The following is a 22913-nucleotide window of genomic DNA, read 5'->3' as shown; positions in this document are numbered from 1 at the left end:
CGTTGACATACTTAAGTGTCTGAATTGCATACTAATGATTAAAGATTATTCTTCAAAACATTTTATAAAAAACAGAATTGTAAGCTTGAGTGGATAATCACAATCAACTTGGCTAGTGATATACCCAGTATTATCAGCTTTTACTTTTCTAATAAAAATACGCATTTTTTAAAAAGTGCTGAAATTTAAGGGCACAATTTGAAATAATTTGGGGTTTTGTGGTATTGCATTTTACTTTCAGATAAATAGGCCTTCTTATAACTAAGGGATTGGGAAACAAGCAACCAGCACAGCACCCAAAATAGTTTAAAACAATTTAACAGACACAACTGCCGAGTGTAGTTTTGCACAGCTTAAAATTAACAGCACTAATGACATCAAACAGGTATATTATAGAAAGAAAACAACTGGTTTAATACCTTATAAAGTATGTACAGAACTTGAACTCTTGTAAGATACATTTCAAGTCACAATTAAATTATAACTGTAATTGGATGCTCTGATATAATGAAAAGGCCTAGTTGGTTAAAAAAAAGGACACGTAAACCATAAAAGATTAAAAAGTATTTTAAAATACACAATAAAATTCTAACCAATAGGTTTAAATTTTGATTTTAAAAAAGTAAATATATATTTACAATCTTTAAATTTCAATTTGTTACTTTTACATGATCTTTATTACCAAGATAACATAAAACAACAAAAAGTTCTTTAACCATTTATACACAGAAAAAAAATTAATAGGGAGTTTGGTAGAAAGTGACATCCTTAGTAGCTAAGATATGAAAAGGCCAAGAATTTTATTAATGGAGTCATAAAACAGACTTAACCAAAACTGCAAGCTAGGAAACAAGCAGTTTCACGTCATTGCAGGACCCAGTTTCCTTGGGACCCAGATTCCTTATCAGAAAGGGTATGATTATGAGTAAGGGTTACCTGAAGGGAGAATTCTGAGAGGATTAATAAACAAGATCACCTATTCGAACTAATGAAGCATTAAGATATGACTGCCTCGGGTGTGAAAGTTCACAGCACAATCCATTCATGGACCTTCCTTAAAGGCTAAAAAACCCCAAACAATCCTTAGTTCTTAAAACAAGAACCGGTGTTTAAAGCATAAAATCCTTAATTGGAGTGTTCAGCCCAGTTGATTACCAAAAGCTATTTATAAAATGCTTCAATACTGATGATAATAAACTGATGATATTAAAGCTACCAAAACTTTGTAATGATCACAAAGGTCTGGCTCCTGGGTTAGAGTCGAAAGTCATTTTGCCTTCTGACAACATTGCAGAGACGTCAGATACGTCTTAATCTCTCAAACAATGTGGAATCTGCCTTCTATGTTTTCCGTTTATCATAATCTCCAACCATCTTCTTAATGTGTGACAATTTACTCTTCAACTGCTTGCAATAATTCCTCTTACTTTTGTAATCTGCCGACTAAAAAGAAAAAAAAGGAACCAAGTAAATTTAACAAAATAAAGACAAGCTATGTGTTAGCTGCTAGGAAGGCAGAGGTGAATGAAAAAAAGTGGAACAGAAATCACAGCGTTGTTGGGAGTGTTAAATGAAGTAACATAGATAAGGCAGTATCTCAAACCAAATAGGCAGATGATTCTCTGCTCAATTATATCTTTGAAACTGAGTTTCACAAAGTATACACTACTTTCTAATAATCTGTAAAGTGACCCAAAAAACTTATTGACCTTTTTACTAACACATCATCTGAAAAGAATCAGTAAAACAACAAACTGATGGTATCAGTTAACTTGGGAAAGGGGAACTGGGTAAATGTGGAATGAGACAGGAAACTTTATACTCATTTAAAGTCTTGTATTTAAAAAGATGTTCTGTAATTTTTAAAAAACTTAATACAAAATATTTTAAAAACAAAACATGTTTTAAGTCAAGAAAGACTATAACAGCAAGTGTTGGTTAAGGATATGGACCAATAGGAATCTACAATGCTCGGTAGAAATCTAAGCTGGCACACACCAGAGAAGCTGTTTGACAGTACCTAGTCAAGGCTGGATTATATTTACCCAACGACCCTGCAATTTCACTCCTAAGTATACGCCTGACAAACGTGTGCACACGTGCACAGACACTTACAAAAATGTTTGAAGCTGCATTATTTGTAAAAACCCTAACTTGGAAAAAACCCAAATAAATGCTCATTAGCAATAGTATAATAAGTTGTGTTTTATTCACAAAATAAATAAAAAATAAATGAACCACAGCCACATGCCAAAATATGAATGGATCTCACAAAGTACTGAGCAAAAGAAATCATATACTTGTATATGATTCCATTTATATAAAGTTCAAAATACGCAAAATTAATCTATGATGTTAGAAGTTAGGATGGTGGTTACCTCTGGAGAGAGTGTAAAAACTGGAAAAGAGTACAAGAGAGCACTGTCAGGGGTACAAGGAAATCTATTTCTTGATTTGGGTGCCGGTAAAAAGATATATGGTTACTTTGTGAAAATTTACCAAGCTATACACTTAGGATTTGTACACCTTTCTATATGTATATTTCAACCTTTAAAAAGTTTTTAAAAAATCAGTATTGGTTGTTGCTGCAAACAACTGAAATTAACGTTCCAACTTCTTACGTAGTTCTAGTTTATCTTGCAATTATTGGGCCTTTTGTCTATCGTCAGTGCATACATAACAAGATATTCATAGTCACTAAAGGTTAAAGGAAAATACGTAATAGAAAAGTTCCTCCTAAAAGAATCTTACAATCTAGGATACTTACTCCTTTAACTTGCTTCAGTCTATTGTATTCATCTGCAGCAGCCTATTAAGAGAAACACAGGGAAATTTGTTTAATGGGGCACTTTCTCTTGCAAAAATAACACTATTGATGCTACACTTTGAAGCTAAGACTGCCAAAATTACTGGAAATTAAAATAACAAAGTCTTAAAGCTCTTAAAACTATTATGGTCAACAGGAGGCCTGAAGGAATCCAGTGAAAAGAAACTGATGACCTATTTCTTAGGTTCCATTCACATAGGCAGGTAACTATTTGCTCTACTGCCTCTCATTTCTCCCCATGCTAGTCCAAGTGCCATGCTGATACCAGAGATCTTTTTGTGAAGCACAGCTCTGATCAGGTTCTATTCCATTCTAAAATCGGTCAGAGCTCCCCATTAACTCCTCTACTAATCTACTTTCTCACCTATCCAGTCTTAGCATCCATCACGTGCAAGTCCTTAAAAAAAAATTAAGCACATTAATGCTTCCAGACTTCTGTCATGGTCTCCTTATGGCTATACACATGTTACCCCTCCCCCATTTTGTCTGGAGAGACTGTAATGGTTACTTCTCAGTTAAGTCTCTCCTCAACTCTTCAGGCCTTCAGCAGATCTTATCCCTTCTCTGAGCAATTACAGTACTTTCTACACATAATGTGAATACAGCATTAGTCACATTGTCTAAGTTGTTTAGATGTCAGTTTCTCTCTTAGAATATGAGCTTTTTGAGGGCTACACCGGATTTTATTTATCTTTCTAACTTCAGCACTGCCATATCATCAAGGCACATTAACGATCAATAAAAGTTCACTGAATTGAGAAAGGCTTATGACAACACCATACAAAAGCCATAAAAGAAAACAATAGTTAAATCAAACTATGTAAGAAGCAAATTCTTCAAAACTGAAAAACCAGATCACCCAATTAAAAATGGCAAAGGGTAGTTCATAAAATGAATATGAAATTCCAATAAATATGTGATATGATTTTAAAAGTTTAATTACTAGTATGTAAGACAGAAGGCAGTAATTTTTCAGGCACTAAATATTAGTGAGACATGGGTCAAATGAGCCCTCTAGAGCAACATTAGCAGGAATGCAGTTGATATAATCTTTCTAGAGCAGTTCTTCAAGAAAAACTTAAATGTACATAACCTCTGATTGAGCAATTTCCAATTTCACATTCTGGAATTTGTTCTAGCTAGATAAGCAGACAAGTGTGCAAAGATGGAGAGGTTCACCAGCATATTACTGGTACTACTAGGGGTGGGGGGGTGGGGGAGGTAGGGAGGTGGGGTGGTGGTGGTGGTGGTGGTGGTGTGTGCGCATCAAGGAGTAGACATACCTAAAGTCTAGTCACAGACAAAGACTCTTAAGTAAATTGTGGTACAACCCCAGAATAGAAAATTGTGGGGCTAACTTTAACACATAAAAATATTATTTTTTCCATAAGTAAATCTTTATTATTTACATGAAACAATAAACATAAGCAACTGTTGAGTAGAAAATCAGGATATAAGCTGTGCCAGAAAGCATTTAAAAAGAAAAACCCCCAATGATGGAGGTACATCAAAAAGACAAAGAAGGCAACTGAAAGAGTTCCCAATGGTCAAAGCTATAACAGTTCTAGCAACAAAATAAAGTAGCATTGGATTATAGCCCAAAGTATAATATAGATATCCCTAAGTCTATACTGATATGAATGAATGAATAAAAAAGAGGAAGTGACACATTTACCACGCAGAAGAATTCCAAATAATTTGTGTCGGTACACCACCTTTAGAGATCTGGAGTACAATTCCCCACTCCTTAAGTGTGACCTATGTACAGTGACTTCCTTCCAAAGAGTAAGGAAGGGGGATTAAAAAGGAAAGAGTAACTTTACACGGACAACCACTACTTCAGTCAGAGGATCAAGGGAAAAAAACCAGACCATGACTATTTTTGAGTGAAAAAAGGAAAGATGTAAGTAAAACACATAAAATGATTCCTTATTGAAGACTGTGTGTGTCTAGGTGCCCTTGCGCACACAGAAGATATTTTAACAACTAATATTTTGGTGACAACCAGGTGGAGGACTTTAAGGCAATTTATCTTTCTGCATGCAATTCTGGATTGTTTGAATTTTTTACAGAAAGAATGAACTGTGTATATAAATAGAAAAAGTAATACAGCTACTTCCTCTTAAATAGGAAGGGATATGTGTACATAGTTTGCCTTATAATTCTTAACTACATTAGTACACTCTTCAATTTGGAAAGGCTTTTATCCAAGACTCAATTTCAATTATTCTTCAATGAAATCATTTTGATAATTACTAGCAAAATTTGTATCAACATTAGTATAAAGGATATTGTATCCCCATAGATCAGAATAAAATTTTGTGTAATATATAATTATCAGGTTTTAATTTACCATGTACTCTTCACTTTCTTCTCTATAGTCGTCCAATTCTTTGTCCAGACGAGAGAGTTCTTTATTGACCTCATCAAGTTCTGCTTGTAAGAGCTTGTATTCCTGCAGGCCAGTGTCAAAATTTCTCTTATAAAGTTGTCTTTGTTGATCTGAAGTGATAGGTGGATATTCCCTAAAAATTGAGAAAATGACTACTTAAGTATCCATAGGAGACATAAAACCCAGTGTTTCTTCCTCAAAAATAATAAAGCTGGTGGGATGTAGAGAATGACATGCTCTTATTATTTTTGTAGCTTATGGGGAGAGGAAGGTGGGGTGCAGTAAGTTCTTTTAAGAAAAATTATGCTTGGGGCGACTGGATGGCTCAGCTGGTTAGAGCACGAGCACTGAACGACATGGTTGCCGGTTCAATTCCCACATAGGATGGTGGGCTGCGCCCCCTGCAACTAAAGATTGAAAACGGTGACTGGACTTGGAGCTGAACTGCGCCCTCCACAACTAGATTGAAGGACAACAACTTGGAGCTGATGGGTCCTGGAGAAACACACTGTTCCCCAATATCCAATATTCCCCCCAAAAAAATTAAAATATACACATATACGTGTATGTGTATGTATATATATATATATTTCTTAAAAATAAAAAAAAGAATTATGCTTTATACATCAAATAAACCATTCCTCCATAATTTTTAGAAATAATGTTAAAAATCTCTTATGAAATTTAAGGTTCAAGTCATAGGAACTCATTCTGAATACACAACATGTAATGTCTTAAAACTGGAATTCTGGAACACAAAGTACTCGTATGTTGTCATCACTGCAATCGGAGACTGACAGCTGGCTATTTTCTTATTTTCTGCTCTCCCCTATAGTCGTCAGACTGTTTTGAGGGTCATGGTGTTTTTTTTGGTCTTGTTTTGTTTTTCCAAAATGGAAATAGCTTATTTTAAGTCCTTTGATTATAAAAGTAGATATTAAAATGTATATGTATAAAAATGCATACTCTGGGGTGGCTGGATGGCTCAGACGGTTAGAGTGTGAGCTCCCAACAAGGTTGCTAGTTCAATTCCCTCATGGGATGGTGGGCTGCGCCCCCTGCAACTGAAGACTGAAAAACGGTGACTGGACTTAGAGCTGTGCTCAGCCCTCCACAACTAGATTGAAGGACAACGACTTGGAGCTGATGGGCCCTGGAGAGGCACACTGTTCCCCAATATTCCCCAATAAAATTTATTTTTTTTTAAAAAAAAGCATGCTCAGTGTACAAATAATCTGGCAATGCATTCAACCATGAAAAAAGCTCTGAAACTCTGTATCACTTGTTATCTCTCAATATACCTAAGCTATCCTTTACATATGAAGGGAATGCTATTCACCCATAATCCACTAAGGAATTACTCTGAATTGTTTCACAGAACTCAGGAACTTCATAGCAATACGGAATTTCAAAGTTTAGATCTAAGTCTAATATCCTCATTTTACAAAAGGGAGGAATTAAAGGATTTGCTCAAAAGTGAAACAAGAATTCAGGATTGTTCAGAGTTTTCATTTAAATCTTCCATGATATAAGTTAGGCAAATGTATTTTACAGACAAATGGCTGAATTGGGCCAACAACTCTAGGAGGGAGAGAGGAATACGATGTATGAGTAGGGGATTTCAAGCTACACATGCCCCACCCCACCGTCCTACACCTCCAGAAGCAATGTTTTGATTAATCACTATTCGCACTATAAACGTTTCTGATTTACATGCCATTCCTCAGAATACTTGGGTATAAAAAGGCTACACATCAAACTCGAGTATAGCTGGTGATGTCGGACTATAACAAAACCACTGACACACACACAAAGGAACTTAACCACAACCCTGGCAAGCACACTAAATTGTTAACTCAGTTGTTTACGGAACTGTTTGCCAAAGTCCTTTGGATTAAACTTTTGAAAGAATCTCTGGTCTCATCATGAAAGCTTAACTTCAAAATAAATGCCAAAGGAAAGCCATAGTACCAGTCTAGGAATTTTAAAATAAGGTAAAATGAAGTTCCTCTGTGTTTGTATTTTATTTCTTTGAAAGACCTTTCTTGGGTGACTATTGGTAAAAGTAAGAGCGCTGGTGAGGTTTATCAGCCAACTTGTAGGGGACGTTGAAAATATTTTTAAGACATGGTTACAGCCAAACACATCCCTTCCACACCTATTTTTATTACAAGAGTACTAACCAAAAAAAAGGAACAAAAATCCATCTTCAGTCCTGACTGGCAAAGAATGGAATGATACCCTCCACCCCAGTTTAGGAGGCAACACCTCCAAAACCTGGTTGGCCCACGCTAGTATCAGACACGCAAGTGGTTCCAGCAAAAGGGGCGACTCGGTACCTGATCCAGTCCTCCTCCAGTTCATCGCAGGACTCGCCGCCCGTCGTGTAGTCTGTTTCATAGTGGTCTTGCTCTGGTCTCTTTGACTTTCCCGCTCTTCGCTTTGTGGGAGCCCTTTTTGAAGGTGTCTCCAAGTTACCACTGCTGCTGTAATGAGGCAGCCTGAACTCATCCACAGGTGAAGTCACTGGAAGCTCCTGAACCACTTCAGGCACCCTAATAAAAGAGGAATTGTCTTTCAGTGATCATGGGGTACACGCCAAGCCTTTGCCAGGGCACTGTAACCACAAAGAGCAGCAGCAGGGAGCTGGGAGACGTCCACATGGAGGTGTGTGCGCTCCAGCAGTCCCTTTGCTCAGCCCCGAGCAGACCCCTAGTTCCTGCATTCAGGAAAGCAGCAGCTCAGATCCTCTAACACACACAAGTAGCTGTAAGGGTCCTATGGAAGGGGAGCCCATTAGCAAACCTTCTAGTACGGAAAATGGACCTAAGATTTCACATTAGGAAGTTCAGGCTGTGTGGAAGGTGTGTTTACCTGACCTGTGCCAGGGACACACCCTACCGAAGGCTGTCAAGAAAATAATGGTCATGACTGTTCTACAGGTTCTTCCCGTTCCATGGACATAACTACCTTTGGAAGCAGACTCTCAGAGACAAGCTCTTTGTTATATTAATTTTAGACTCCAATAGAGCAATTATCTTTTCAAAATAACACGAGAAACTAAAAAAGCTAAAAATTTAAAATCCAAAACACTAAGAAGCTTTATATTGTAATAGATGAAAGAGTTCATTAAGATTTTTTTCAGTTGCTCCATCAATCCTGAAGCCACACAGAATGAACGGAATGGAAGGATTACCATTACACTTATTTATCTAATGTAATTATTCAATATTGCATCAGATTTTTAACTGCTTATAATGTTTCTGCCACAAGTTTAAAAACGAAGCCTATCACGGAATAAAATACCAAGAGCTGTGGCAACTGTACACTACTTCTGAGTAACAGAAATGCAACGATTAACTTTCCTCTGTAGCAGAGCTGGAGAAGGGCAAGAAGAGAAAGGAAAGGAAGACAGAGTACCTGAGACTTTCCAACATCAGTCCTGCTATTCAAATCAACTACTAACGACATCTGAAGATTTTTTTTCTTACTCTTTTCAACTCACCAAAACTGTAATCTTGAGCTTTATTTATGAGATTTACTTTCTCTTCTATGTGACTAGAACTGCTCAATTCTAACTGCTGTCAGTTTTAGATTTCTAATCACACTTAATTTCTTGTGGATTCCTAAAGCTTTGCGAGAGAGTGTGTGTGTAGTTGGTGGTGGTGGTAATTATTTCTTCTTTCTTTATTTATTCAGGTTAACGTAGCTTTGTGCACTATGTAAATGCTACTTCTAAAGGAGGGAAAATGTGACTTTCTCTGCGAGTCAATAATTAAACAAGTTCCTAGACACTCTGCCAAAATTGCCAGGTACTATGAATGCTTCTTGCTCTTTGGCGACAAACAAAAACCTTTAGAATGCAGTGGGTTTGTTTGAGGGGGGAGAGACCAGAGGGGGAGGAAGCTAAAGGGTAAAAGAAATTAGAAGAAAAAAAAACATTGAAGCAGGCTGCCTCTCATAATTTTTTATTATATATTGATATTATAAATCTTTACCATGGAAGTTTTCCACCTCCCCTCTTCCTATGCCCTTTGAAACACTAAACAGTAATACACTTGATATAGCATAAAAGCTAAAAACAAAATGCTTAGCAAGAAAAGTACATATAAATATAAAAGCTAGGGAACATGTGTACTCTCAATAATCTTCGAACCTACTTTTTAGATACACATTCTATTAGATCAAAATCCGTACAACCCAGAAGAGGTAGCCAGCCGTCTACTTTCCTCAGTATCCGACCTAGTCTCCCAGGTCTGGAATTTCATCCTCTTGTAGCTTTTGGATTCCTTCTTTTTTATTCATTTGTTTTATTCTAACACACACACCTTCACATGCCTTTGCTGCCTTATTTTGCCCCAACTCTCTGTAGAGTTACTGTACACCTTCTGCCCTTGTTAGTTTGCAACATCCATGACATCCATGGACTTTGTATTCCCAGGGTACCTGGACAAGGAATGTGTACATGGCAGGTGTTCAAGGTAATGACTGAATTGAAAACACAGTCACAAGCATCGTCCTTCCTGATGACAGCCAGTTATCAGTGAAGGAAGAGAAACAACATCCGATCAACATCAGTGTTGACTGATCAGAATGACTGTCAGAATGATGTCCATTACACATGTGCTATTCTAGAACTGCCACAGTTACTGGGGGAAATAACTAAGCCTTGCCAATCAGACAACTCCATCTTCCTGGCCCCGAGGATGACAGTGACCTAACATAGGCCAAGGTTTGATATATAACCTTTGGGAAGGGAAATTCCATTTTCTGAATCCTGGACTGGAAGATGAGTGTAGCTTGGGACATGTGGGTGCTCACCCTGTTACGACGAGAATAAAGAAAACATAGCCACAAGAGCCCTGATATCCTCTGAGTCCTTGGATCACGCTATGCCTGAAGCTCGACCCACCCCCTGGGCCCTATGTGAACCAGTGAATTTCTACAACTTGCACAAAAGTCCTAACAGATTACCCTGCCAGCTTATCTGCTACAACCAAGCAATGGTCTCATTTGACATTCAAAGATATCATCCTGCCTTGAAAGATCTCTGCAGTGTCAATGCTCAACTTCCTTGATTTATTAAGGTTAATTCACCCTGGGTGTAGACAGGATAGTAAGGAGCATACCTAAGAGGGCTCTCCCAAATTCGCTTAAAGGGTAAAGAAGCAACCATCTTCAGCTAAATTCTGCTGTCTTCTAATCCAGGGTTAATTCTACCTGCCTTGAAATTCTAAGGTATAGGACAGAATGATGAGCAAAAGGAGCCAGACACGAGAGTAATTACCATATGATTCCATTTTATAAGAACTCTAATAACAAGCTAAACTAATAAAGGGTGATAGGCATCGAAATAATGGTGGTGGGGTGGGAGGGGTAGCGATGACGAAAGGGCACAAGAGGACCTTTTGGAGTGCTTGAAATGTCTCTCTCGATGTGGTGCAGGTTACTTCAGTGTTCACACGTGTGAAAACTCATCAGGCTGTCAGTCAAGATGAGTGCTCTTTACTGAATGTAAGTTACGCCTTGGGGAGGAGGGGGGGGAATCTTAGTATTGAGGTACCTTGTCCTCAACATGGACCTCAGACACAATGTTCCCATTCTAATTCCTTCTCTGTCTATTACAATAGCAAGGAGGAGAGGTGCTGGGTTATGGACCCTCCAAGAAGCCTGAGGAACGACAGGCTGCCTCGTTGGGAATCCTGCACAGCACCTGACAATGTCTATTACTCCCCAGAGGCTGCAAGTTCCTTCCATCACTACCGCACACGTCAGGTGCTGTGGGAGATACTGTCACATTTGAATCCCTCAGCACCCCCTCCTCCCCTTCTGGGTTCTAAAATTAAGCATCACACTTACATTTTCAAGACCTTCGAAAAAGTTCTGGGGTGCAGGCTGGGAGTGTGAACTGGTACAAACATTATGGAGTATAGTTTGACCACATCTATCAAAGTGAAATAATCAATTTTCTTTAGCCCAGCAATTCTACTTTTAATGTTTCCTCCAGATATATTCACATATATGCAAAGTGATAAATATGCAAGTTTATTTTCCCTGCAGTGGTTGTAATTATAAAACATTGGGAAAAACTGTGCATCAATATGAGATTAATAAATTACTGATGGAATATTATGCAGCTATAAAACAGATCAGTCAACTCTTTGTACAGCAATAGGAACAATCTCCAAGATATACTGCTAACAATACATTTAATATGCCAGTATTTTTTTAAAGAAAAAAATAACCAATATACACATTTGGCCAGCATATTTAAAAAAAATAACCTCCGGAAGGATGTAAAAGAAAGTGGTAACACTAGCTGCCTCTGGGAGAGGAACTAGTACTTGGGGACATAAGGTACCCTTCTGTCCCTTTTAATTTTACATTATGAATGTATTGGCTTGCTCAAGAATAAGTAAGATTTTTAAATTGTTCCACATAAATTTGTGAAAATATCTTGGCTTTTATGAAAAGGGACAGCATGTGGGAATGCTGTGTAACCATACAGATCTCAGAATTGATTCAGAGGCGTAGCTGGTCACAAGGTGCATTATAGATATTTATTTTGCATACGTGCAAGTCCTGTAAATCGCAGCTTGACACTTTCCCAAGGACGGCATCTCTCCTGTGTACCTTTGCCCTTAATAGCCTCAAGTGCTGTGGTTTTTGTCAAAATCCAAAGAGAAGGAGGAAAATAGAGAAAATGCTCTTCCTCCAAATCATTCACAACTGAACTGAATGGCAAGGTCAATTCTGAAGACCAAAGCAAAATAAATGGAGGGTAAGACTGCCAATCTGTTTCCAAATTCCATTCCAGGGTAATAATAAAACCTATTGTCTTCAAACTGCTTTCCCAATTGACTCAGCTGCGGGTGTCATCTTATGGGGTTCCAGGCACCCACTGTGCACTCACTGTGGATCTCTATATACCTCAGCCACTAAATGACAGTTGAGGGGTTGGAGACAAAACTTTGAAGGAACAAAAAGTTGTCCAGCAGATATACCTTTAACTAAGAACAATGAAACTAGCTGAAGGGAAGGTTTCTTTTGTGTGGTCTATAAAGAAATTTGGAGTTGTAGAATTATACATAGCAACACTAATTTATCATGCTTAGGCGAAAAGTACATCCCCGTCCTTACGTCCAACACCTCCAACATACTTCCCTCACTAGTCATTCAGTTGAATTAGAACTAGGCTTTAGGGTAAACTGAAAACACAACAGGGACACCATTCCAATAACCATAATGGCTCGTCCTCTAGGACAGAAACTCACTCTGAGGTTTTTACTACATGTGAAACGAATCTATAGGCTTTATCAGCAATATGAAGGATCTAGCACAGCAAAGGAGACCTCAGAATTCCTGAATTCAAATGAAGTCTACTAGTTCAATACAAATGTATGTACACAGGGAGTGATCAACAAGCAATCTCCTCTTTCTAGTGAGGAAAGAGTGACGATGGGGAAAATACAAAATGGAGTCATTTTAACAAAGCTGCTAAATTATTTAACATCATGAAGGTTGAGGCATGAAGAAATGATTATTTTTCTTGTCTTAACTACCCTAGGAACTTAAACTTTTGAACTTTCCAGTCCTGGGTCACTACCGCAATAATACTATACCAGTTGGCGGTGCTTCAATTTCCAGACATACACCAAACATGTAGATAACCCTCTGACTACCCCCCAAAGACTCGGGACACGACCAGACCTCCTGACATCTGACTGAGACCGGTAATTGTTCTGGACTAATTCGAGGGCAGGACTAATTATTCTCAAGGATGTGACTTTTACTATAAAAACTCTTAATTTTTCTTTCCCTTTTGGAACATTTCTAGGTTTCTGCCTAGTATTTCCAGTTTACAAACTCTAAGACCCTTGAGTAAATTTTCATCATTTATTAGGTTGGTGCAAAAGTAATTGTGGTTTTTGCAATTATTTTTAACCTTTTAAACTGCAATTACTTTTTGCACCAACCTAGTGTTTCTCACCAAAGCCTCCCAACTCTTTGTGCTTAGTCAACACTATTAATGAGATCTAATAATTATAGGCAAAAGGAGAGATTATTGAGAAATGCACTTAGATATGCTATCAATCCTTTCATCTGCACCTATCTATACCGAAAACCAGAAGTAGGAAAGAGATCCACATGTCTAGAGTGAAAGAACCTAACTTACCCTTCATCTGTTAAATCATGAGAAACGCATTTTCAGCTTAAAAGGGGAAGAGCACCCCACCAACTCACAGCCCCCTTCCTTATCTTCCAAGGGACCCTAGGCATCCCCCTACAATGCAAAGATCAGTCTCCAGACTTTATGCAAACTCTTGGAAATTTTTTAAGGCGAACAGCACAAAACAGCAACTAATTTATAAACACGGCAAATACTCATTCTTTAGACTCATTCTATAAGAAGGTGCTACTTACGGTGTTGATTTATAGGACAACTCTGGATACATCCGCTTGTCATTCACTTTACCGTTGGAAGAGTAGGCCGTGGGACTATACACTCTCTCCACATAGTCAGAAGGCGGAGGAGGCATGTCTTGTGTGCCAGCAGAAACGTTTTTAACCTAAAGAAACAGCCCCAAGAGACACAAGTATTATTTAGCCTGTAATTTAAAAGGGGAAGAAATGGAAGAAAAATATCACATATAAAGGGATCTAATATTTATTGAGTTCATGAACTACTATTAACCTGTAATGACTGCCTTGTTATTATTACTGTTAACAGCCAATCAGTATTTTTACAAACATATAAAGGGTGTTACTGTTAGTTTAACAAGTCCAGAAAGAATTACAAAGAAGAAAAAAAACTCACAATTACCTAATTCTCTTTCGAATTTGATTAGGTGGAATAAGTATCCATGGTAATTGCTCCTCTCGCTATCAGGAAGACTAATCTCATTTTATCTAGGCTAGGTCTGTGCTAGGGTGAGAATTTTAGTAATGCTGTCTGAGCACCACACCTGAAATACCACTTAGCTAGGACAAGGGACAGAGGACAGTCACCCTAAATATGGAATGTTAAAACCACAGAAGAAGCTCAAACTGATTCTGCCACAGTTCTTTAGTGAGATTTGTAAATTCTCCCTTAACATACATTCCCTATGGCTCTATTATTTAGTAGCCTGTGGAGTACAATCACATCATTGCCTGCCTCTCTGCTTTCCCTCTTCCCTTCTGACATGTAAGAATCCGTCCTAAAGAGGAATATGTATTAGAGATTATGCTTTGCTAACATGGAAGGCTCCCCACAGAACCTTTGGGAGAAAAATTCAAATACAATAAACACAGTCAATTAGATTCCCGACATTGAGTTCATGAAGTAGAGTTCACTCTAAATTTTACCTAAAAATCTTTACATTATCACATGTTACTCTGCAACTGATTAAAAAAAAAAAATTACTAAACCCAGATAACTCATTAAGTTGTTTGAAAGGAATAAAGTGTGTGGGAGGCAGGGGGAGGGGGGGAGAGGAAGGAGGCAGGGATTAAAAATAACTCCACAAATTATTTCTGTGAAAAAGAGCAACGTTTCAAAAATAGGGAGGTGGGACGACTGGTGTAGCTTGGTGATGAGAACAATGGCAGCAGATCACCTGGGCTTACACCAGATCTGCCAACTGTGAAGTCCAGACAGCCTCAGTCTGCTCCTCTGTAAGAAACGGGGCAGCTACCTACTTTATAAAGCTTTTAACAATTAAGTGAGGTGACAAGGTATCTCCTTTAGCACACTGCCTTTGTGAACATAGTAACATCTCAGAAGATGCTGGATTCTGGAATTGAAGCCATTGGATCTAAACAAAGAATGTTTATAAGTATTTAAATGTGACAGCAGACATTTAATTGGATGATTCTGCTATTATGAATCCTTGCAATTAGGTTCAGCATCAACACAGTGTATTTCCCTGCAACGCACACACTTGACATCTTGTTTTCCGTTAAGCATAGCATTATAACACGTCCTGCTCCCTTTCCTATCTCTGCAGTATCACATACCAAAGATATTTATTTACCCACCCCTGTAAGTACACACAGAGGCCTTCTTGATTGTTGAATATTCCCATGAGTCAGAAAGGAATGGAGTCATTTCCTCCTGAAAGTAGAGATTGGCAGGAACTGGGAAACCAGTGGGTGGGTTGCCAGGGAGTGTGCTTAGATCCCACCACAGGGGATCCCACCACGCGTGGCTCCCACTGAATTCCTTAGGACTTGACACTGTCACCAGCAGTACAGACAAATGCGCTGCCAAGCACAAGACCTATTCTTATGCTCGAGACTTCATCCGAGTTTAAAAAGACGTCCTTTTCTTTAAAAAACCACTTAATACTTCTCCAGGTTCTTTCCCTTTCCCAACAACCTTTAGCAGAGGTTGCAAAGCGCGTAGATTTCCTATGACTCTGGCAAACCAGAAACTAAAACCTTACAAAAAAGGTGCTGTGTGTCCTTGTACAGACTTCTTACTACCTGGAATGGAATGTCCTTCCCCCTTTCTTTGCCAACTAATCCTTAATTAGGCTTCAAGTCTTGGCTCGCTGCCAAGTAGTATTAGTGCCACTACGTCCTGGAGGTGTTCCCCACGTGTCCCTGCTGGGTGAGGCACCTACGTGTCCGCCTATCTCCCCCAAGCACCTGTGCATACAAACCTCCCACCAGAGCACTCACGGGCTGAGGGACAATTGTTTACATACAGTATAATGACTTGCTCCCACCTCTCTTAACTTCAGTAAGTAGTGGACTGTTCTTAAAGCCACCACTGTCGGCCTGCTTACAATGTGCCAAATACTGAACTAATAGATCATTTAGGAGGCACACCCTTACAGGTAAATACTATGACTCCCTTTTCAGAAATGAAGAAGCTACGGCTCAGAGAATTAGACAACTTTCCTGAGGACATACACCTAGTAAACGGAAATGTGGGTTTTGAATAGAGGCGTCACTTGAAGGAAAGACTCTCTGCTCCATACCATCCACCACCTTTCCCTGGGCCGTCTCCTACCTTCCTCTTTGGGTCTCCCAGCCCAGCACAGTACCTGGCACAAGTCACCCAGAGTTTGCTGTCTAAAGGTTACCTCATTTATTACGGTTCTATTTCTACACTGTGTATATCTGAACATCTTATCAAATGAGCTGCTCTGAGCCGACCTTTATCTCTTAGCGTCAGCAGGACTGGCCGAGCCTGTGCACTGACTTCACCCACCAGCACACGTCTTTTGTTACTTAAGCTTTTTTTCATACACACAAAAAATTCCAAGGCAGTGCTTGCTTTGGCAGAACATATACTAAAAGTGGGACAATACAGGGAAGATTAATTATTAGCATGACCCTTGCAAAAGAATGATGTGCACATTTGTGATGGTTTCACATTTGTTAAAAAAAAAAATCCCCAGACAGACTCAAAGATGAATAAGCAGCAGCCTATGTCCTTAAGAGGAGTTTAAGAGTCTAGAGGCAGAGGCAAAACATATTTTTATGTTTCACTTTTCCCGAAAAAAGCTGAAATATTACTTTTTCTCATGGCACCAATGCAAAATGAGGATAAACCTGCTGCTTTGGAAAAGAGTGGAAGAATGGGGGAAGCCCCAGTGGAGTGACCAGATACTAGTAATTCATACAAGGAGTCCTCGACCTGGGCTTTCTATTATGAGAAAAGGGATTGCTGAGCTTTACTGTTATTATTGACAGGATCCCCAGCCACCCACAGAACTCAATGATGTAGTTAAAGTTCTTTTAAAAACATACAAACAAAACCTCCACCATTTTATAACATATAATATAACATAATATAATATAACATAATATAATATAATGTAATATAACATAATATATAATAATAAATAAAACTTGTTTAAAGATTTAGAACCTGAGAAAAACCAGGCTTAATTCTAAACAGTAAATGGTGAACAATTTTCTTCAAGTAACTTGAGAACAGCTCTAAGAAACTAGGGGAAGAAGTGAAAACACAAATTAAGAAAGATATGTCTTCCACTAAATACTGTGGGGAAAGAAAAGTTTAAGAGTCACTCATTCCAGATCCAAATGCTGGAATTGTCCTGAAGCAGAGAGGAGCCTGGGTGGCTGTGCCAGCGCTCACACCCCCGGGCCGTCCTGTGGGGAGGAGACCCAAGAGGGAAGGGCGCTGTAGCAGCAGGAATCCATGCAGCAGGGCCCACCCAACCTGCTCCTCTTATCTGCAATCTGCTCTAGGAATTCCTAGTCTACACTCCACATCTATACTATTAAAGGGAAAGATAAGACGGTGGAGGGAAAGACACATGTCCAGGAGAAGGACATCGAAGCAACCAAAGAAAGACTCCGACTCACTCGAGACTAAATTCAAAAAGGACAAGCACTCACACAGACCTTGTTTAAGGAAGACACAGGAGAAGTTTTACTCAGATTCATATTCCAATCAAGAAACATGTTTCCAAAATGTCAAAATGAAATAAATTCAAATGAAATAATTTCAAAAAGATCTTCACAAGAGGTTATTATGAGGATAAAATTTTATTCAAAATTAAATTATACTCCCAAGTGTTCTGATTATGTCAATTGTGAAAAAAATCTTTGTAACAACATCTAACATTCCTTGGAGAGTTAATGAAAACATTCCAAATCCCTGTGGGGTGCCAACAAGAGAACAAAGAGGGTGGCTTTAGAGCAGCTCTTCTCCAAACACCTGTCATCATTGTAACTCCCTCATCTGGGACCAAAATGCATGTACACAATCGTGTGTGGCTGCTGCTGCCTCTGAGCCACCTTCCCTGACTTCTGTAGGTCAGAGATGGAATAAAGAGGTCAACAATGTTTCAGGTCCCTTTGGAAAAAAAATCTTCTTCCCCCCAAAACAAAGTTTAGGGAAAACAATTTCATATGTCATTTGGAATTAGTACAAAATGGAGCGATGAAAGCCATTCCCCATTTTTCTCTTGGTTCTGTCTTCATTCTTAGGTCATACAAGGGAGAAAGAGTCAGGACAGACCTGCATCCAACTGGTGTAGAAATCTGACAAAAAGTTATCTACCTCTGAGAAGGAAAGAAAAGTTCCTGTGTTGATTGATGAGATAGGGGGATTGTCAATGGTGGCATTAAATCTTCTATTTAGAGATTTGAATCTCTGCATAATTTGATTTAAAAAGTGTAATTTAATTTGGGACTTTTTGAAAGCTTTTCTTTCTCCACTTCCTTTCCGTCCGGACTTAATGATTCTGCTTCCTGTACATTTACTATGCAGACCAGTTTCAGTGTTTCTATTTACTTCGGCCCAGTGCTGGCCCTGTGACTTGGGAGAGATTTTGCATCTGTATGAGATCCACTCCTGGCTCCACCTTAAATATATGTAACATAAGCAAAGGTTGCAATAACCAACTTAACTGTACCTTCCCCCACCCCAATGAACAAGCCGAACTCAGTAGAAAAGTCCACTATAGGCTGAAGAAATTTACATCCTGGTTAGAAAAAATAAAACTTGAGACTAAAGAAAGAGTCGAAGCAGTAGTTTCCAGCAGACACTGCCCAGCTGACCCTCCTCTTATTTCTTTCACGACCCGTGAGCAAGCAGCCACAACACTGCGTATCCATCATGGGCCAGGTAAAACTGGACCTTGTTTATTCCTCACCACTGCCTGGGTGCATACAATTATCTCCATTTTCAGATGAGAAAACTGAGCCTCTACAATTAAATTAATTTGCTCAAGGTCACACAGAAGGTGATGTGGCAGCCAGGGGATTTGAACCCTGGCCCCCATGGCTCCAAAGCCCAGCTGTTTCTCACATAACAAACTGCCAACTCAGTAATGTAAATATGGCTTGAGGTACCCATCTCATCTGGGTACTGACTAGTCCCGGTAACAAAAGGAATCACTCTCATTGTGTTAACTCCTCACCACACCCTAATGAGATGTGACATGAATAAGAGTTTTATTTGCCTATTAGACTAATGTTGTAAGAGCAGCTTTTGACACAAAATTACTATGAATATGTGCTTCAGTCACCAGGTGCTTTTGTTTAGGTGAGAGTGTAGAAACACCAGCCTCAAAAGGGAAAGAGAAGGGTTTTTCCTGCTTGGTAATTAAAGTGAAGAAAGACATCAGACATCAGAGAGAGGAGCACCTTGATCTCAAAGTACAATCTCCAGTTTTACAACCTGCCATCCACCTTCACTACACGTTCTCAGAACAGTAAGTGGTCCAACTCGTTTTTCCCGTTTTCTGGTATTTTACACCCACAGATACTCCTCCAACAAGAGCCTTCAAATTGCCTCTGGAAAGTTCCCTCAGACTTTTCTCTACTCCTAGTCACTTGAAGGCAGAGGCTCCCAAATAGACCAGTCCCACTAATGAAGAGAACACAGACTAGTTTGAGCAAGTCTGATGAACTTACTGTTGATTAGATGATGGCACAAGGACTTAGCAATCACAACGTCCCCACCCCGATGCACGTCGCCCGATGCACGTCGCCCCTAGGAAAATATTGCCATATACCAACGAAGATGAATTCTGAAGCTCCCTAAGAATCAATGAGCTGTTAGAGCTTGGGGGCGTGTGTGCTGGAGAACTTTATACTCAGTGAGCGCTCTCATTCAAGGTCTCCTTGCTCTGGAAACAGTAATCCTGGAGCAGACTGTTAATACTCATGTATCTTAGGCCCACGCTCCCCAGCAGGTGTGCCACAGACACGGAACACGTTAGTCCTCAGAGTCCCCAGTCAGTCACCATCTGGGGTCCCGAATCTCCTTCCATTTACTCCACCACTTGTACAACGTTATCTGTTCCTAAATATGCCATGACGTGGAAAAAGCCTTATGCACACCTTAACTCACTGGGCTTGCAGTGTTACAACTGCAGCTCGGCTCTACACAACAGTGGTTCTCAAATGGTGGTGCGCAGACCACCAGCACCAATGTTCCCTGGGAATGCATTAGAAATGCAAATTCTCAGGCCCCATGCCTGGGCTACTGAATGAGAACCTCTGCGAGTGGGGCCTAGAAAGCTGTTTTAACCAGCCCTCCAGGTGATTCTGATGTTTGCTAAGAACCAGGTCTGAGAACCAGGGACCCAGGCAGACAACTGCCCGTTTGTACCATTGTACTTATCACCTATCATTAAGTTAGTGTTCATTTTATTTAGCGCTGGAAATCTAGGAATTGCTGCCTTCAGAGAGCCACAGAGACACTCACCAGCTCCAGTACATTCTCTACCTCCTTCGATACCTCCCATGACAGCTCTCTAAAATGGCTCTCCAGGATGCCCAGGCCTGTCTGCCCAGCCCTTGTCATTCGCTGGTGCTGGAACACACAGGGCCTGCTATACTCCATGCTGGTCTCTTCTAAGTCGAGACGGACAGGCCACTTTCACTTTTGTTCCATTTTGCCCTACTTCAGGCCACAGGCAACAGTGAATTTCTTCCCAGGGTGAGAGTCTAGTATACCAACACTCAGAGGCCCACAGGACTGCTTTAACATTTACAAATGCGTGTACTGGTTGAAAATAAAAAAGTTATTCAAATTTCGTCAGGTATCTACTGTTAATTACCACCAATGCCCTGTCCCCATGCATATCTGTCTCCACCATCCTGGGTGCAAGGAAATAACACGCAGAGCCTACACCTTTCAGAAAATATTTGTTCTCATCAGAACTTGTAGCAAGCTGATAAGCTTACGAATAACAGGAAAATTAAGTTAAATTGCAAACAACATTAAATGCACTGACATTTTGGGTACTCGTACCCCAGCTCCCTTATTCAAGCTCATCATTGCAAATACTAACAATTATTACTCTAGCTAAACACGTATTGGGTGTTAAATTACGTGCAGGCCCTGACTGACCTAAGCCCTTTAATCATTGCAGCATCAGCGTATCTGAATGGAACTTTTATTTTCCCCATTTATATATGAGGAAACTATTTAATAAACAGACAAAGTAATTATACTCATCAGAGTCCAAGGAAACCAAAAGCTACCCAAGGCGGACCACAAAGGATAATCAGGGACCCTGTCGCTTCTCTACACCCAGCCAGCTCATCCTCACTAGCTCCTACCTTGGCAGGTAAGTGCTGGGAACAATGCTACATAAATGTTGCATCACAATGTCAAAGCTTTAGAAACTTCTAGAAATAAAACTGCTTACATAACATACTACTTAGATAGGCATGAGGACACCCTGGAAACTGGAATGTTGTATATTTTGATCTGGGTGATGGTTACATGGCCATTTATGTATAACAATTCATCAAGCCATACAATTAAATTAGCGCACTTAATGCACTTTACTCTGTGTGCAGATATATACATTATATTTCAATGACATTTTAACAATATTAAAGATGTTTTCGAGGGCCCGCCCGGTGGCTCAGGCGGTTAGAGCTCCATGCTCCAAACTCCGAAGGCTGCTGGTTGGATTCCCACATGGGCCAGTGGACTCTCAACCACAAGGTTGCCAGTTCTATTCCTCGAGTCCCGCAAGGGATGGTGGGCTTTGCCCCCTGCAACTAAGATTGAACACAGCACCTTGAGCTGAGCTGCCTCCCGGATGGCTCAGTTGGTTGGAGCGCAGGCTCTCAACCACAAGGTTGCCGGTTCGACTCCCGCAAGGGATGGTGGGCTGTGCCCCCTGCAACTAGAAAACGGCAACTGGACCTGGAGCTGAGCTGTGCCCTCCACAACTAAGACTGAAAGGACAACAACTTGACTTGGAAAAAAGGCCTGGAAGTACGAATAAAGTCCTGTTCCCCTTCCCCAATAAAATCTTCAAAAAAAAAAAAAATGTTTTTGAGGAATACTTAATGATGTAATTTTAAAAAGCCTACAACATATAATGTTCAATCCAAAAAGGTAGGATTTTATATTGCTAGGGAACATAATCGTACATCAAATTTAAAATAAGAAGTAAGAGGGGATAAAGGATTAAAGAAAATACTGAAATGGTAACTCAGGATAGTAGAATTTTCTTTATACTTCACTGTATTTTCAAAATCCTCTATAGTTACAAATCAGGTTGAGTGATTGATTGAATAAATACACATACGTGTGTACACACACACACACACACACACACACAGTCACGTGCTGCATAACAATGCTATAGTCAACAAGGGATCACATCTACAACAGTGGTCCTGTAGATGGCAATGAAACTGAAATTTTTCTATTGCCTAGTGACTGGTAACCTTTGTAACGCTGTAGCAAACACACTACTAACATGATTTGGTAATGTTGGTGTAAACAAACCTACCACACTGCCAGTCGTATAAAAGTACAACACATACAATTATGTACAGTACATAATACTTGATAATGATAATAAATGACTGACTATGTTACTGGTTTATGTATTTACTATACTATACTTTTTATCATTATTTTACAGTATATTCTTTCTACTTATAAAAAATGTTCACTGTAAAAAAGTATGCTGTGTTATGCAGGCCGCAACCTCGTATACCTTTACCACATCACATGATTGCACCATTTTCTGTTGGACTTGAGTTAATTTCGTGTTGTTTTGTACAGTAACCTGTGTACAGGCTTGTCGCCTAGCAGGAGTAGACTGTACTATATTCCTTGGTTGTGTACTAGGCAATATCATAGGTTTGAGTAAGTGCGCTCTCAGATGAGCACAACGATGAAATCACCTAAGGATGCATTTCTGAGAACGTATCCTTGTTGTGCAGCAATGCATGATTGTATTTTAATTC

At 39.5% G+C, this 22913-nt stretch overlaps 1 protein-coding gene and 1 pseudogene across 6 annotated transcripts in view; one reads left to right on the top strand and one right to left on the bottom strand.

Moving 5' to 3' along the window:
* Positions 1-372: 372 nt before the first annotated feature.
* Positions 373-22913, bottom strand: part of OCLN (occludin) — a 47538-nt gene continuing 24997 nt past the window's right edge. For all 6 annotated transcript variants that reach the window (XM_019728064.3, XM_074328857.2, XM_019728065.3 and 3 more), the window contains exons 5-9: positions 13644-13789; positions 7559-7774; positions 5181-5352; positions 2768-2809; positions 373-1443 (exon numbers count right to left, since the gene is read on the bottom strand). In XM_019728064.3, coding sequence (XP_019583623.1) covers positions 1342-1443; positions 2768-2809; positions 5181-5352; positions 7559-7774; positions 13644-13789 — 678 coding nt within the window. In that variant the 3' untranslated portion in view covers positions 373-1341. The remainder of the gene's footprint in view (positions 1444-2767; positions 2810-5180; positions 5353-7558; positions 7775-13643; positions 13790-22913) is intronic.
* Positions 16478-16591, top strand: LOC141570841 (U6 spliceosomal RNA; annotated as a pseudogene).

The sequence above is a fragment of the Rhinolophus sinicus genome, chromosome 3 (assembly GCF_057876585.1).
Source record: "Rhinolophus sinicus isolate RSI-liver-muscle chromosome 3, RSI-T2T, whole genome shotgun sequence".
NCBI classification, from domain to species: domain Eukaryota; kingdom Metazoa; phylum Chordata; class Mammalia; order Chiroptera; family Rhinolophidae; genus Rhinolophus; species Rhinolophus sinicus.
This window is presented reverse-complemented; position numbering and strand designations above follow the sequence as displayed.